The 17,500-nt window shown below is 45.1% G+C and overlaps 1 protein-coding gene across 1 annotated transcript in view; it reads left to right on the top strand.

Annotated features, from left to right (window-relative positions):
• The window catches only part of LOC124027593 (coronin-2B-like), a 34,596-nt gene that overhangs the window by 2,652 nt on the left and 14,444 nt on the right, over positions 1-17,500 (top strand). The window contains 1 exon segment of the mRNA XM_046339960.1: positions 1,860-2,060. Coding sequence (XP_046195916.1) covers positions 1,860-2,060 — 201 coding nt within the window.

Below are 17,500 nucleotides of genomic sequence, written 5' to 3'. Positions count from 1 at the left end.
ACCACTAGGCTACCTGCCACTGTCTGTAAGCAGGCGTTCCCCTTCACCACACCTAGGATCTATTCACCCTCCCTGATGTATCATCCATCGTTAGTGGGACAAACCTCAAAACTGTCCTTGGATCAGTGTCTAAGGGCCATCCAGCTCTACACCTGTGATTAGGTCTAGTGTGACCCAGAAGATAGATGTATCTCACGCTGCAAGGCAGCAATTCGGTCAGTACATGCTTGTGGGTAACGACAAACAAAAGTATCGGTTTGAGTGTTTGTATGATGGAGTCGACCACTTCCCCTCGCAGGGAAGTGAAGTGGCTGGCTTACTGTTTTGCAAGGTTTCATGGGTCCAAGCTCAGGACATATGTGACACAAAGGAATCCTTTCATGGAGCCGCCTCCTTGTTCGTAGTTACTGATTTCAGACTCAAATCACTTGTGAGGGACTCTGCTCTTGTCTACCTTTATTTACTTATTTCTATTTTATGTGAAATATTTTCTTGTGGCGTTGAACGTTTGCCACACTGCAAACATTTCACACTCTGGCTAACATGGGATTTGAATTGCCATGACAGCACTGACACCATTCCTCTGAACTATAGGGGTGGACAGAAGGGATTTTGGAACAGCAACACTCCTCTTTACTGTCTTTACTAATGGGGGGTTTCTCTGGGGATTTTGGACCAGCAACACTCCTCTTTACTGTCTTTACTAATGGGGGTTTCTCTGGGGATTTTGGACCAGCAACACTCCTCTTTACTGTCTTTACTAATGGGGGTTTCTCTGGGGATTTTGGACCAGCAACACTCCTCTTTACTGTCTTTACTAATGGGGGTTTCTCTGGGGATTTTGGACCAGCAACACTCCTCTTTACTGTCTTTACTAATGGGGGTTTCTCTGGGGATTTTGGACCAGCAACACTCCTCTTTACTGTGTTTACTAATGGGGGTTTCTCTGGGGATTTTGGACCAGCAACACTCCTCTTTACTGTCTTTACTAATGGGGGTTTCTCTGGGGATTTTGGACCAGCAACACTCCTCTTTACTGTCTTTACTAATGGGGGTTTCTCTGGGGATTTTGGACCAGCAACACTCCTCTTTACTGTCTTTACTAATGGGGGTTTCTCTGGGGATTTTGGAACAGCAACACTCCTGTCTTTACTAATGGGGGTTTCTCTGGGGATTTTGGAACAGCAACACTCCTCTTTACTGTCTTTACTAATGGGGGTTTCTCTGGGGATTTTGGAACAGCAATCTTGAAGTTAAAGGAGAATTCCACCCAAAAACAATATTTTGGTATTTGTTTCATTAGTCCATTGTTGACATAATCCCAAAATGTTTTGCTTGTCAGCAATCAATTTTTCAAGATATATAACTTTCAAAATACAGAAATGATGATGAAATACACATATGATGATGTGTTTTGCATCATATGATACAAAATGCATCACACAGAGATGATTTCTATATTTTGAACGTTGATTGCTGACAATCAAAACATTTTGGGACTATTTTAACAATGGACCAAAATACCAAAATATACTTTTTTGGTGGCATTTTCCTTTAATACTCTAATGTGGTATGATCATTTTGTGTTTTTTCCCCTAAATATAAAATAATCCAATTATGTTCAACCAGCCGGTTGATCTAAGCTATTAACCATGAATACCCACTAACCTGTCAACTAAACAGCTGGTCTTCTGTTCACATTGACCAGCATATACAGTAACCAGAAAACCACCATGTCAGCACATTCAACATGATAAAACAGCAACTAACTGGTGCCTTCAATACAGCCCAGTGCTGGTATTGCAGAAACTCCTTTCTGAACTTTCCTCCTTAATATCTCTCCATCTCTTCTCCATCAGATGTCATGGCGTCCAACATACCGAAGCTCCAAGTTTCGAAACGTCTACGGCAAAGTGGCCAACCGGGAGCACTGCTTTGACGGCATTCCCATCACCAAGAACGTCCATGACAACCACTTCTGTGCCGTCAATGCCAAGTTCCTGGCCATCGTCACGGAGAGTTCCGGTGGAGGGTCCTTTATCGTTATCCCTGTCTCCCAGGTAACCATGGCAGCAGGCCAACAGTGAGGCATTACGTTCTCTGGGCTGCATATCTCTCTGAAACATCTACTCTGAGAATGATTTGTATTTTTGCACTTTAGGTTGTCCTTTTCTCAAAGTCAAAGAACATGACATTGTTTCACCCCTTCCACCACCAATGTGTAGCGCCCATTTGGGTGGTGCCACGGCAGCCATTTTACGTAACAACGATCACCACACATGTGGTGCGGTGTGATTGACTCCTAATATAACATTGTAAAGACCAGTGCCAACCCTAAGCCTAACCCTGTAAAGAACAGTGCCAATCCCATACTCCTCAACCAGATACCAAATCCAACATTGTAGCTAACAATGGTACGCCAGACTTGCACTTAAATATCCTGAAGGACATTGTTGTAATGGAAAATGTGTAACTTTCCTTAAAAGTATCTAGTGGACTGTGGAGGGAAAATGTTGATTTTACCTGAAGAGGAGTCTGGTTTTCATTAATGATTCCAATGATTACTGGAAATACATTTGGATGACGTATGATATTTATGTTTTACTGTTCTACAAAGCAAACCTTTTCTGGAGAGCTTTGAACACTCACCTTTAGGTTTAACATGGAGTTAGGATACTACTGTGTTGTGTGATTGTATATATATTTACTACTTATACACCGGGTGGGTCTAATCCTGGATGCTGATTGGTTAACCTGTTACTCCTACCCCCCTACTTTTTCGAACATTCTGTTAAAAATCGCGCAACATTTCAGCGCCCTGCTACTCATGCCAGGAATATAGTATATGCATATGATTAATATGTGTGGATATAAAACACTCAGATGTTTATAAAACTGGTTAAATCACGGCTGTGACTATAACAGAACGTGTGTTTCATCGAAAAGTGCAGGAAAATCTGATCACTGAAAATTGGAAAATATATCCATGCGCCACTTCAACACATTGTTAAACGTGATCCACATTACATTTACATTTACATTTAAGTCATTTAGCAGACGCTCTTATCCAGAGCGACTTACAAATTGGTGCATTCACCTTATGACATCCAGTGGAACAGCCACTTTACAATAGTGCATCTAAATCTTTTAAGGGGGGGGGGGGTAGAAGGATTACTTTATCCTATCCTAGGTGTTCCTTAAAGGGGTGGGGTTTCAGGTGTCTCCGGAAGGTGGTGATTGACTCCGCTGTCCTGGCGTCGTGAGGGAGTTTTTTCCACCATTGGGGGGCCAGAGCAGTGAACAGTTTTGACTGGGCTGAGCGGGAACTGTACTTCCTCAGTGGTAGGGAGGCGAGCAGGCCAGAGGTGGATGAACGCAGTGCCCTTGTTTGGGTGTAGGGCCTGATCAGAGCCTGGAGGTACTGAGGTGCCGTTCCCCTCACAGCTCCGTAGGCAAGCACATTAAATGGGGCCGAGGTTGCAATACCTACAGCTTCCACACGATGTCAACAGTCTTGTCATTTGCCTACGATTTGTTACTTGGTCAAACAGACACAAGGCAGCGCAGTTCTTCTGGTCTCCGACCGGATATTTTGGTTGAGATTTACCCGGACATTATTTCCAGACGTACAGCTATAGAATATACATCGCCTCGTGATCAATTTGATCTCTTATTAACGTTTACTAATACCTAAAGTTGCATTACAAAAGTATTTCGAAGTGTTTTGTGAAAGTTTATCGTCAACTTTTTTAATTTTAAAAGATGACGTTACGTTATAAAACGCTATTTTTTTCGTTGATCACACAGTCTTCATAGATCGATATCTAGGCTATATATGGACCGATTTAATCGAAAAAAAGACCCAATAGTGATGTTTATGGGACATCTAGGAGTGCCAACAAAGAAGATGGTCAAAGGTAATGAATGTTTTATATTTTATTTGTGCGTTTTGTGTAGCGCCGACTATGCTAATTATTTTGTTTACGTCCCTTGCGGGTCTTTTGAGGTGTTACATGCTATCAGATAATAGCTTCTCATGCTTTCGCCGAAAAGCATTTTAAAAATCTCACTTGTTGCCTGGATTCACAATGAGTGTAGCTTTAATTCAGTACCCTGCATGTGTATTTTAATGAACGTTTGAGTTTTAACGAGTGCTATTAGCATTTAGCGTAGCGCATTTGCATTTCCAGATGTCTAGATGGGACGCCTGCGTGTCATGTAGGAGCAAGAGGTTAAAACCGCATTCCAGTGGTGTCTATTCCAGTAACTACCACCGGCTGAATCTATGACGTTAAAATGCCTATTTACTCTGTTCCACCTGACTGCCCAATCCACTGTCTCATCTGCCCAGGCAGGGAAGTTATGAACTTGATCTCCACTATAAAAAGCATCTAGACATTATCTCCCATGTCTTTTAGACGAGCATTTGGTTTTCAACAGCAGAGATCTATAATAACCTTGCTGTCTGTCTCTCTGACATTAGCAACATTGTTTCAATATAGAAATTTGATCTCCAGCTGTCCTATGGTAGTGAACATGTCAGGAGTTGGGACGAGACAGACAGGCAGGCAGCTTTCCTTAGCCAGTCGAAATCATGAATCAGACAAATGTTGATGCATATATACGAACAAATGTCAATAGAAAAACACGAAATGCAGCTAGTTTTCTGTAAATCCAGCTTCAGTTTGAAGTGATTGTGAACCGTGCCCTGGTACGAATCTGTTGTTCTACCCCTGAACAAGGCAGTTAACCCACTGTTCCCGAGGCCCTAATTGATATTAACAATTTGTTCTTTAACTGACTTGCCTGGTAAAATAAAAACCCATCAATGGGGGAAATGTCAAATGTAACTGCTTTCCACACCACACATAGTGCTTGTCACACCACACATAGTGCTTGTCACACCACACATAGTGCCTTCCACACCACACATAGTGCTTGCCACACCACACATAGTGCTTTCCACACCACACATAGTGCTTTCCACACCACACATAGTGCTTTCCACACCACACATAGTGCTTGTCACACCACACATAGTGCTTGTCACACCACACATAGTGCTTGTCACACCACACATAGTGCTTTCCACACCACACATAGTGCTTTCCACACCACACATAGTGCTTGCCACACCAAAGCTGGGGTTTAAGTCACTCATGGAACATGCTTTGGATAACAGCATCTTGCTGAATTACCATATCAAGACCTGAACTCAGATGTACACTGCCCTCTGGTAACAGTTTGATTTGGCCTGCACTCTGGATAAAAGGCTTTGCAGCCAGAAACAGTGGAAGTATCTTGTCTTGAGGAGACAGGACTCAGTAAATAGTAGTTGGTCTTTTATATCCCAGGGTGCAGATGGGTTTCATACTAAACAATGAGTGACATCATCTGTATACCCTGACAACAACTGATGTTACTATAGAAAACACATTTGTCCATTTAGATCAATAGGATTGGTGTTGATGAGTGATTTGGGATTTAGAGCCATTAGGCCTAATAAGAGTTTTGATTGGTCTGAAAGAGAGGATGTGAATGAGACCCATCATCTACTTAAACGATGAAGCCAGAGAGGCCGGTGTTGGGAGGATATATTGGCACGGGTGTTGTTAGGCCAGAGATGAAGTCGAGGGCCGCCAAACCGTGTCAATATATCGTCCAAACTCCTGCTTCAAGGGCATTACAACATATTCAAACAATGATTGACATATTTTCATAAAAATATATTGTTTTATTAATTTATTCATACCATGTCATCCTTCCACGAGATATATCCCCAACACAAATCTAGGGTTGGTTCCCAAGCTGCCAGGTCTTTCATTCTATCGGTTCGGTTGCCAAAGACGTGACCCAGTAGTTAAGTATTTTTGTACTAAATCTATGGACACGACACCAGTCGTTCGTTCTAAATGTTCTGTTGCCATGATGGCTGGCAACGTTCTTATCCATTGCTTGCTAGCTAGCCAACTTTGGCCAACACAGTCACATCAAACAGTGAGGCCAGAATAACAACAAAGTAGCTGCATTTGTGTTTGTTTAAGTTGTTTTCTTGTGATTGTTTTTGGGATACAACCATAACAATGAGCTAATGATGTGAGATTTCATCTGGCATAGAACATTTGCTCTCTCACCAGGGCATTGTCAGCTCAGAGGATTTGAACTTGCAACCTTTCAGTTACCAGCCCAACGCTCAAACCACTAGGCTACCCTGCCAATGTTGTTTCATTTAAAGTAGTGGAATAGAGTCCAAACCAGGGTACAAGAATGAGATCTGCAGCTGGTACAGGGTGTAAAAATACTGCAGAGATGCAGAACCAATATTCTAATTAGGAAAAGCAGTTATAGGAATGAAAAGGGTGGGACACACACTATAATGGAAAACCACTGTGGGGAATTTTCTGCTCTAGTATTTGACAGCTATTTATTGAATAGGAGAGAAGAAGGCATAGATACATCAGTTTCTGCATTTTCACCAAGTGAAATATGGTGAAATATGAAAGCCACTCCATTAAAATGTTGCAGATACACCGTAGTAATACCATATTGGCAGTTATGAGGGATTTCTCATTGGCGTTAGTTGTTTTGGCACTTCCATCAACGATGGTCTTTGATGGGACAAGCTGTGAACAGTTACCGCTCTGCTCCAAGATCTTCCATTCTTTATTGCCAAATAAAGGTTGTCCCTCTCTTTCCACCTCATGCCAAGTTATACTACACTACCTAGAATGCCTCACCCTGTCCCTGTCATGGTCCCTCTCTTTCCACCTCATGCCAAGTTATACTACACTACCTAGAATGCCCCACCCTGTCCCTGCCATGGTCCCTCTCTTTCCACCTCATGCCAAGTTATACTACACTACCTAGAATGCCCCACCCTGTCCCTGTCATGGTCCCTCTCTTTCCACCTCATGCCAAGTTATACTACACTACCTAGAATGCCTCACCCTGTCCCTGTCATGGTCCCTCTCTTTCCACCTCATGCCAAGTTATACTACACTACCTAGAATGCCCCACCCTGTCCCTGTCATGGTCCCTCTCTTTCCACCTCATGCCAAGTTATACTACACTACCTAGAATGCCCCACCCTGTCCCTGCCGTGGTCCCTCTCTTTCCACCTCATGCCAAGTTATACTACACTACCTAGAATGCCTCACCCTGTCCCTGTCATGGTCCCTCTCTTTCCACCTCATGCCAAGTTATACTACACTACCTAGAATGCCCCACCCTGTCCCTGTCATGGTCCCTCTCTTTCCACCTCATGCCAAGTTATACTACACTACCTAGAATGCCCCACCCTGTCCCTGCCGTGGTCCCTCTCTTTCCACCTCATGCCAAGTTATACTACACTACCTAGAATGCCTCACCCTGTCCCTGCCGTGGTCCCTCTCTTTCCACCTCATGCCAAGTTATACTACACTACCTAGAATGCCTCACCCTGTCCCTGTCATGGTCCCAAAGCTTTCTACAGCTTTCACTTGGATCAGGCATCAATGGCTCTTTTGTCATGGGTATCCAGAGTCATTCAGTTTACTGTGTTGTCATTCATCTGGCTGAGCTCGTGGCTTTTATCTGTTCGATTGCCTCATAATTGGCTCATGTGTTTCGGTGTAAGACTTGAGCTACTTTCCCATGCTACTTGGGCTACTTTCCCATGCTACTTGGGCTACTTTCCCATGCTTCTTGGGCTACTTTCCCATTCTACTTGGGCTACTTTCCCATTATACTTGGGCTACTTTCCCATGCTACTTGGGCTACTTTCCCATGCTACTTGGGCTACTTTCGCAGCCCTCCTCGAAGCAGCTTTCTGCTCGTCTGATTGCAGAATCTCCAACACATATTTTTAACCCTACATTTATTTCTAAGTACCATCCACAGGGTCTGAAAGGCGGCTCATATACTCCCCCTTCACAAAAGTGTTGACCCGTATGATCTAAATAATTATAGTCCCATTTCCAAACTCTATTGCCCAGCAAAGATTCTAGAATCCTTGGTAAATACTCAGTTTAGATATTTTATAACAATGAAATGTATTCTAAATGTACACTAGTCAGGTTCCAGACCAGGTCAGAGCACCATCTCTGATACTTCTTTGGTTTTAAATGATGTCTTTAATTGTTTGGATGAGAAAACATATTGTGCAGACCCTTTTTTTTGTGACCTGTCTAAAGCCTTCAACACTGTGGATTGTGCATTACTTATTCAAAGGCTTTCATCAATTGATCATGACCAGGCTGGTTTGAAACTGTGTTAAAGGACAGAATACAGTGTGTGTTTACTGATGTTGTTAAATCAGGTTTTCTGGATTTAACATAGAGTCCCACAGGGATTGATTCTCGGTCCTGTTTTTTTCACTATTTACATGATATATTGTCACCTGAATGCAGATGACACTGTGGTGCATGCTGTTGCCCCCACAGCTGACTAGACTCTATCAGAGCTTTAATCTGTCTTTATTGCCCTGCAGAACGCTTTTGTTGAACTGAAATGGTTACTTAATGCAGGTAAAAACAAGTATATGTTATTTTCCAAATCATGTAAAAATGTATCTGATGATTAATGCATACCTACTTTGGACGGTGCCCTCATTGATTGTGTCCACGCTTATAAATATCTGGGTATCTGAATTTACAAAAAGCTACTATATCTTTTCAAAGAAGAATGAATTGCAAAAATCGCTGAAGTTGGAGACTTTTATCTCCCTCACCAACTTCAAACATCTGCTATCTGAGCAGCTAACCGATCGCCGCAGCTGTACATACTCTATCGGTAAATAGCCCACCCAGTTTCACCTACCTCATCCCCATACTGTTTTTATTTATTTACTTTTCTGCTCTTTTGCACACCAATATCTCTACCTGTACATGACCATCTGATCATTTATCACTCCAGTGTTAATCTGCAAAATTGTAATTATTCGCCTACCTCCTCATGCCTTTTGCACACAATGTATATAGACTCTCTTTTTTTTCTACTGTGTTATTGACTTGTTAATTGTTTACTTCATGTGTAACTCTGTGTTGTCTGTTCACACTGCTATGCTTTATCTTGGCCAGGTCGCAGTTGCAAATGAGAACTTGTTCTCAACTAGGCTACCTGGTTAAATAAAGGTGTTCTCAACTAGCCTACCTGGTTAAATAAAAGTGTTCTCAACTAGCCTACCTGGTTAAATAAAGGTGTTCTCAACTAGCCTACCTGGTTAAATAAAGGTGTTCTCAACTAGCCTACCTGGTTAAATAAAGGTGTTCTCAACTAGCCTACCTGGTTAAATAAAGGTGTTCTCAACTAGCCTACCTGGTTAAATAAAGGTGTTCTCAACCAGCCTACCGGGTTAAATAAAGGTGAAATAAAAGAAGAAAAAGAAGAGTTAGTTAAGAATGTAGAATTAAAATAGCCTTCTGTTGGAACAGGTCCTGTCTTTTGTTAAAAAGCAGAAAACAAATAATTCAGTCAACATTCATTCTGGTTATTGATTAAGGTAATGTCATCTAATGGTTAAGCTGGCTGAGAAGAAAAACTAAACAACCACCTGTCTGATACACAATCCCTCCACAACACCTGTCTGATACACAATCCCTCCACAACACCTGTCTGATACACAATCCCTCCACAACACCTGTCTGATACACAATCCCTCCACAACACCTGTCTGAAACACAATCCCTCCACAACACCTGTCTGATACACAATCCCTCCACAACACCTGTCTAATACACAATCCCTCCACAACACCTGTCTGATACACAATCCCTCCACAACACCTGTTTGATACACAATCCCTCCACAACACCTGTCTGATACACAATCCCTCCACAACACCTGTCTGATACACAATCCCTCCACAACACCTGTCTGATACACAATCCCTCCACAACACCTGTCTGATACACAATCCCTCCACAACACCTGTTTGATACACAATCCCTCCACAACACCTGTCTGATACACAATCCCTCCACAACACCTGTCTGATACACAATCCCTCCACAACACCTGTCTGAAAAGTCAGTGTTATGGTTGTAATACCATTTGTTGGCTGTTATTCATTGGCTTACAAATCTGGTTTTGATTTTGAGTCTATGAATATGTTCACAGCATTACACACAGACACACAGGAGCAATATTGTGTGCATCACGTGAACTCTGCCTTGTTTTATGAAATACTATACATTATTATAAATAAATACACAAATTCACAAATGCTATACTATCCAGTCTTTCTACTTTGCACATTCACCTTCTGCAAATCTACAATTCCAGTGTTTTACTTGCTATATTGTATTTACTTTGCCACCATGCCCTTTTTTTTGCCTTTACTGTCATGTTTGTCATTTATTATCATGTCTTGTCCCTGTGCTCCCCATTCTATTCGTTTCCCTCTGCTGGTCTTATTAGGTTCTTTCCCTCTTTCTATCCCTCTCTCTCCCCCTCCCTCTCTCACTCTCTCGCTCTCTCTTCTCTCTATCGTTCCGTTCCTGCTCCCAGCTGTTCCTATTCCCCTAATCATCATTTAGTCTTCCCACACCTGTTCCCGATCCTTTCCCCTGATTAGAGTCCCTATTTCTTCCTTTGTGTTCCGTTCCTGTCCTGTCGGTTCCTTGTTTAGAATTCACCGTGCTGTGATTGTGTATCGCCCTGTCCTGTCGTGTTTTTTGCCTTCATCAGATGCTGCGTGTGAGCAGGTGTCTCTGTCAGCTACGGCCTGCGCCTACCCGAAGCGACCTGCAGTCTGTGGCCGCTTCTCCTGTTATTCCCCTCTACAGACTAGAGGATTTCTGTTATTCCCTGTTTGGACATTTCCTGTTAAGGATTCAGGATTTGTCGTTTTCTGTTTGGACTTGAATAAACTCTGTTTCTGTTAAGTCGCTTTGGGTCCTCTTTCACCTGCACGACAGAAGGAACCGACCAAGGAATGGACCCAGCGACTTCAGACGCCGTTACACTGCCGTCGAGATCCAAGGAGCCATGCTCGGCAGACACGAGCAGGAATTGTCTGCTGCTCGCCATGCCGTGGAGAACCTGGCCGCTCAGGTTTCCGACCTCTCTGGACAGTTCCAGAGTCTACGTCTCGTGCCACCTGTTACTTCCTGGCCTGCCGAGCCTCCAGAACCTAGGGTTAATAACCCACCTTGCTACCCGGGCAGCCCACTGAGTGCCGCTCCTTTCTCACGCAGTGTGAGATTGGTTCTCTCTCCAACCCAACACATACTCTAGAGAGAGAGCTCGGGTTGCTTACGTCATTTCACTCCTTACTGGCCGGGCTCGAGAATGGGGCACAGCTATCTGGGAGGCAAGGGCTGATTGCTCTAACAAGTTCCAGAACTTTAAAGAGGAGATGATTCGGGTTTTTGACCGTTCAGTTTTTGGTGGGGAGGCTTCTAGGGTCCTGGCTTCCTTATGCCAAGGTGAACGGTCCATAACGGATTATTCTATTGAGTTTCGCACTCTTGCTGCCTCTAGTGAGTGGAACGAGCCGGCGCTGCTCGCTCGTTTTCTGGAGGGACTCCACGCAGTGGTTAAGGATGAGATTCTCTCCCGGGAGGTTCCTTCAGATGTGGACTCTTGATTGCTCTCGCCATCCGCATAGAACGACGGGTAGATCTTCGTCACCGGGCTCGTGGAAGAGAGCTCGCATCAACGGTGTTTCCCTGCTCCGCATCGCAACCATCTCCTCCTCTGGCTTTGAGACTGAGCCCATGCAGCTGGGAGGGATTCGCATCTCGACTAAGGAGAGGGAACGGAGGATCACCAACCGCCTGTGCCTCTATTATGGAGTTGCTGGACATTTTGTTAATTCATGTCCAGTAAAGCCAGAGCTCATCTGTAAGCGGAGGGCTACAGGTGAGCGCAACTACTCAAGTCTCTCCATCAAAATCCTGTACTACTTTGTCGGTCCATCTACGCTGGACCGGTTCGGGTGCTACATGTAGTGCCTTGATAGACTCTGGGGCTGAGGGTTGTTTCATGGACGAAGCATGGGTTCGGAAACATGACATTCCTTTCAGAGAGTTAGAGAAGCCTACGCCCATGTTCGCCTTAGATGGTAGTCATCTTCCCAGTATCAGATTTGAGACACTACCTTTAACCCTCACAGTATCTGGTAACCACAGTGAGACTATTTCTTTTTGATTTTCCGTTCACCGTTTACACCTGTTGTTTTGGGTCATCCCTGGCTAGTATGTCATAATCCTTCTATTAATTGGTCTAGTAATTCTATCCTATCCTGGAACGTTTCTTGTCATGTGAAGTGTTTAATGTCTGCCATCCCTCCCGTTTCTTCTGTCCCTACTTCTCAGGAGGAACCTGGCGATTTGACAGGAGTGCCGGAGGAATATCATGATCTGCGCACGGTCTTCAGTCGGTCCCGAGCCAACTCCCTTCCTCCTCACCGGTCGTATGATTGTAGTATTGATCTCCTTCCGGGGGACCACTCCTCCTCGAGGTAGACTATACTCTCTGTCGGCTCCCGAACGTAAGGCTCTCGAGGATTATTTGTCTGTGTCTCTTGACGCCGGTACCATAGTGCCTTCTTCCTCCCGGCCGGGGCGGGGTTCTTTTTTGTTAAGAAGAAGGACGGTACTCTGCGCCCCTGCGTGGATTATCGAGGGCTGAATGACATAACGGTTAAGAATCGTTATCCGCTTCCCCTTATGTCATCAGCCTTCGAGATTCTGCAGGGAGCCAGGTGCTTTACTAAGTTGGACCTTCGTAACGCTTACCATCTCGTGCGCATCAGAGAGGGGGACGAGTGGAAAACGGCGTTTAACACTCCGTTAGGGCATTTTGAGTACCGGGTTCTGCCGTTCGGTCTCGCCAATGCGCCAGCTGTTTTTCAGGCATTAGTTAATGATGTTCTGAGAGACATGCTGAACATCTTTGTTTTTGTCTATCTTGACGATATCCTGATTTTTTCTCCGTCACTCGAGATTCATGTTCAGCACGTTCGACGTGTTCTACAGCGCCTTTAGAGAATTGTCTCTACGTAAAGGCTGAGAAGTGCTCTTTTCATGTCTCCTCCGTTACTTTTCTCGGTTCCGTTATTTCCGCTGAAGGCATTCAGATGGATTCCGCTAAGGTCCAAGCTGTCAGTGATTGGCCCGTTCCAAGGTCACGTGTCGAGTTGCAGCGCTTTTAGGTTTCGCTAATTTCTATCGGCGTTTCATTCGTAATTTCGGTCAAGTTGCTGCCCTCTCACAGCTCTTACTTCTGTCAAGACGTGTTTTAAGTGGTCCGGTTCCGCCCAGGGAGCTTTTGATCTTCTAAAAGAACGTTTTACGTCCGCTCCTATCCTCGTTACTCCTGACGTCACTAGACAATTCATTGTCGAGGTTGACGCTTCAGAGGTAGGCGTGGGAGCCATTCTATCCCAGCGCTTCCAGTCTGACGATAAGGTTCATCCTTGCGCTTATTTTTCTCATCGCCTGTCGCCATCTGAGCGCAACTATGATGTGGGTAACCGTGAACTGCTCGCCATCCGCTAGCCCTAGGCGAATGGCGACAGTGGTTGGAGGGGGCGACCGTTCCTTTTGTCGTTTGGACAGACCATAAGAACCTTGAGTACATCCGTTCTGCCAAACGACTTAATGCCCGTCAAGCTCGTTGGGCGTTGTTTTTCGCTCGTTTCGAGTTTGTGATTTCTTACCGTCCGGGTAGCAAGAACACCAAGCCTGATGCCTTATCCCGTCTGTTTAGTTCTTCTGTGGCTTCTACTGATCCCGAGGGGATTCTTCCTTATGGGCGTGTTGTCGGGTTAACAGTCTGGGGAATTGAAAGACAGGTTAAGCAAAGCACTCACGCACACTGCGTCGCGCGCGCTTGTCCTAGTAACCTCCTTTTCGTTCCTGTTTCCACTCGTCTGGCTGTTCTTCAGTGGGCTCACTCTGCCAAGTTAGCTGGTCATTCCGGTGTTCGAGGCACTCTTGCGTCTATTCGCCAGCGCTTTGGTGGCCGACTCAGGAGCGTGACACGCGCCGTTTCGTGGCTGCTTGTTCGGACTGCGCGCAGACTAAGTCGGGTAACTCTCCTCCTGCCGGTCGTCTCAGACCGCTCCCCATTCCTTCTCGACCATGGTCTCACATCGCCTTAGACTTCATTACCGGTCTGCCTTTGTCTGCGGGGAAGACTGTGATTCTTACGGTTGTCGATAGGTTCTCTAAGGCGGCACATTTCATTCCCTCGCTAAACTTCCTTCCGCTAAGGAGACGGCACAAATCATTATTGAGAATGTATTCAGAATTCATGGCCTCCCGTTAGACGCCGTTTCAGACAGAGGCCCGCAATTCACGTCACAGTTTTGGAGGGAGTTCTGTCGCTTGATTGGTGCGTCCGTCAGTCTCTCTTCCGGGTTTCATCCCCAGTCTAACGGTCAAGCAGAGAGGGCCAATCAGACGATTGGTCGCATACTACGCAGCCTTTCTTTCAGAAACCCTGCGTCTTGGGCAGAACAGCTCCCTGGGCAGAATACGCTCACAATTCGCTTCCTTTGTCTGCTACCGGGTTATCTCCGTTTCAGAGTAGTCTGGGTTACCAGCCTCCTCTGTTCTCATCCCAGCTTGCCGAGTCCAGCGTTCCTCCGCTCAAGCGTTTGTCCAACGTTGTGAGCGCACCTGGAGGAGGGTGAGGTCTGCACTTTGCCGTTACAGGGCACAGACGGTGAGAGCCGCCAATAAACGCAGGATTAAGAGTCCAAGGTATTGTTGCGGCCAGAGAGTGTGGCTTTCCACTCGCAACCTTCCTCTTACGACAGCTTCTCGTAAGTTGACTCCGCGGTTCATTGGTCCGTTCCGTGTCTCCCAGGTCGTCAATCCTGTCGCTGTGCGACTGCTTCTTCCGCGACATCTTCGTCGCGTCCATCCTGTCTTCCATGTCTCCTGTGTTAAGCCCTTTCTTCGCACCCCCGTTCGTCTTCCCTCCCCCTCCCGTCCTTGTCGAGAGCGCACCTATTTACAAGGTACATAAGATCATGGACATGCGTTCTCGGGACGGGGTCACCAATACTTAGTGGATTGGGAGGGTTACGGTCCTGAGGAGAGGAGTTGGGTTCCGTCTCGGGACGTGCTGGACCGTTCACTCATCGATGATTTCCTCCGTTGCCGCCAGGATTCCTCCTCGAGTGCGCCAGGAGGCGCTCGGTGAGTGGGGGTACTGTCATGTTTGTCATTTATTATCATGTCTTGTCCCTGTGCTCCCCATTCTATTCGTTTCCCTCTGCTGGTCTTATTAGGTTCTTTCCCTCTTTCTATCCCTCTCTCTCCCCTCCTCTCTCACTCTCTCGCTCTCTCTTCTCTCTATCGTTCCGTTCCTGCTCCCAGCTGTTCCTATTCCCCTAATCATCATTTAGTCTTCCCACACCTGTTCCCGATCCTTTCCCCTGATTAGAGTCCCTATTTCTTCCTTTGTGTTCCGTTCCTGTCCTGTCGGTTCCTTGTTTAGAATTCACCGTGCTGTGATTGTGTATCGCCCTGTCCTGTCGTGTTTTTTGCCTTCATCAGATGCTGCGTGTGAGCAGGTGTCTCTGTCAGCTACGGCCTGCGCCTACCCGAAGCGACCTGCAGTCTGTGGCCGCTTCTCCTGTTATTCCCCTCTACAGACTAGAGGATTTCTGTTATTCCCTGTTTGGACATTTCCTGTTAAGGATTCAGGATTTGTCGTTTTCTGTTTGGACTTGAATAAACTCTGTTTCTGTTAAGTCGCTTTTGGGTCCTCTTTCACCTGCACGACATTTACCTCCCTTATCTTAGCTCATTTGTTCACATTGTATATAGACTTATTTTTCTACTGTATTAGTGACTGTATGTTTGTTTTACTCCATGTCTAACTCTGTGTTGTTGTATGTGTCAAACTGCTTTGCTTTATCTTGGCCAGGTCGCAATTGTAAATGAGAACTTGTTCTCAACTTGCCTACCTGGTTAAACAAAGGTGAAATAAAATAAGTAAAATAAAATATGTCAGTAGGCCTGGAGAAGTGGAATGGAAATAGCATACAGAGGCTACGACTCTCGTACAGGGAAGAAGGGAAAAACACGAGTAGAAGAAGTATGGTAGGCAAAATGATGTCACCAGTCACAGTTTAACCATGGGAAAATCCACCCCCTCTGCCATGCTGGGTAGATTCAGGCGTTGTGGAGAGAGATATCCCACTGAGCACAGATGGCATTTCAACGGCTACTTTTGATTTACATTTGGTTGAGTTGTCAACTATTATGTCAACTTCAGGTGAATCTGAGGTTATTGGTTCTACAGATATGATGTAACCTTCAGGTGAATCTGAGGTATTAGTTCTACAGATATGATGTAACCCCCAGGTGAATCTGAGGTATTAGTTCTACAGATATGATGTAACCTTCAGGTGAATCTGAGGTATTAGTTCTACAGATATGATGTAACCCCCAGGTGAATCTGAGGTATTAGTTCTACAGATATGGTGAATCTGAGGTTATTGGTTCTACAGATATGATGTAACCTTCAGGTGAAACTGAGGCATTAGTTCTACAGATATGATGCAACCTTTAGGTGAAACTGAGGCATTAGTTCTACAGATATGATGTAACCCCCAGGTGAATCTGAGGTATTAGTTCTACAGATATGATGTAACCTTCAGGTGAATCTGAGGTATTAGTTCTACAGATATGATGTAAACATGTACAAAGAGAATGTACTTATCAAGTAATGGTGTGTTTGTGTGTGTGCATTTCTTTCCCTCTCAGTGTGTAGAGCTTCTGTGTGTCTAAGTGTGAACACAGCAGTTTATAACAGTCCTGTCTTAGAGAGTCTCTGGTGAACACAGCAGGGTATAACAGTCCTGTGTCAGAGAGTCTCTGGTGAACACAGCAGGTTATAACAGTCCTGTGTTAGAGAGTCTCTGGTGAACACAGCAGGGTATAACAGTCCTGTGTCAGAGAGTCTCTGGTGAACACAGCAGGTTATAACAGTCCTGTGTTAGAGAGTCTCTGGGGAACACAGCAGGGTATAACAGTCCTGTGTTAGAGAGTCTCTGGTGAACACAGCAGGGTATAACAGTCCTGTGTTAGAGAGTCTCTGGTGAACACAGCAGGGTATAACAGTCCTGTGTTAGAGAGTCTCTGGTGAACACAGCAGGGTATAACAGTCCTGTGTTAGAGAGTCTCTGGTGAACACAGCAGGGTACTCTATCTCTGTGTTAGAGAGTCTCTGGTGAACACAGCAGGGTATAACAGTCCTGTGTTAGAGAGTCTCTGGTGAACACAGCAGGGTATAACAGTCCTGTGTTAGACAGTCTCTGGTGAACCAAGGAGGGTACTCTATCTCTGTGTTAGAGAGTCTCTGGTGAACACAGCAGGGTATAACAGTCCTGTGTTAGAGAGTCTCTGGTGAACACAGCAGGGTATAACAGTCCTGTGTTAGAGAGTATCTGGTGAACACAGCAGGGTATACCAGTCCTGTGTTAGACAGTCTCTGGTGAACACAGGAGGGTACTCTATCGCTGTGTTAGAGAGTCTCTGGTGAACACAGCATGGTATAA

This window comes from Oncorhynchus gorbuscha, unplaced genomic scaffold, assembly GCF_021184085.1.
Source record: "Oncorhynchus gorbuscha isolate QuinsamMale2020 ecotype Even-year unplaced genomic scaffold, OgorEven_v1.0 Un_scaffold_3354, whole genome shotgun sequence".
NCBI classification, from domain to species: domain Eukaryota; kingdom Metazoa; phylum Chordata; class Actinopteri; order Salmoniformes; family Salmonidae; genus Oncorhynchus; species Oncorhynchus gorbuscha.
The sequence above is the reverse complement of the archived record's forward strand: the minus strand, read 5'-3'. Positions and strand labels throughout refer to the sequence as shown.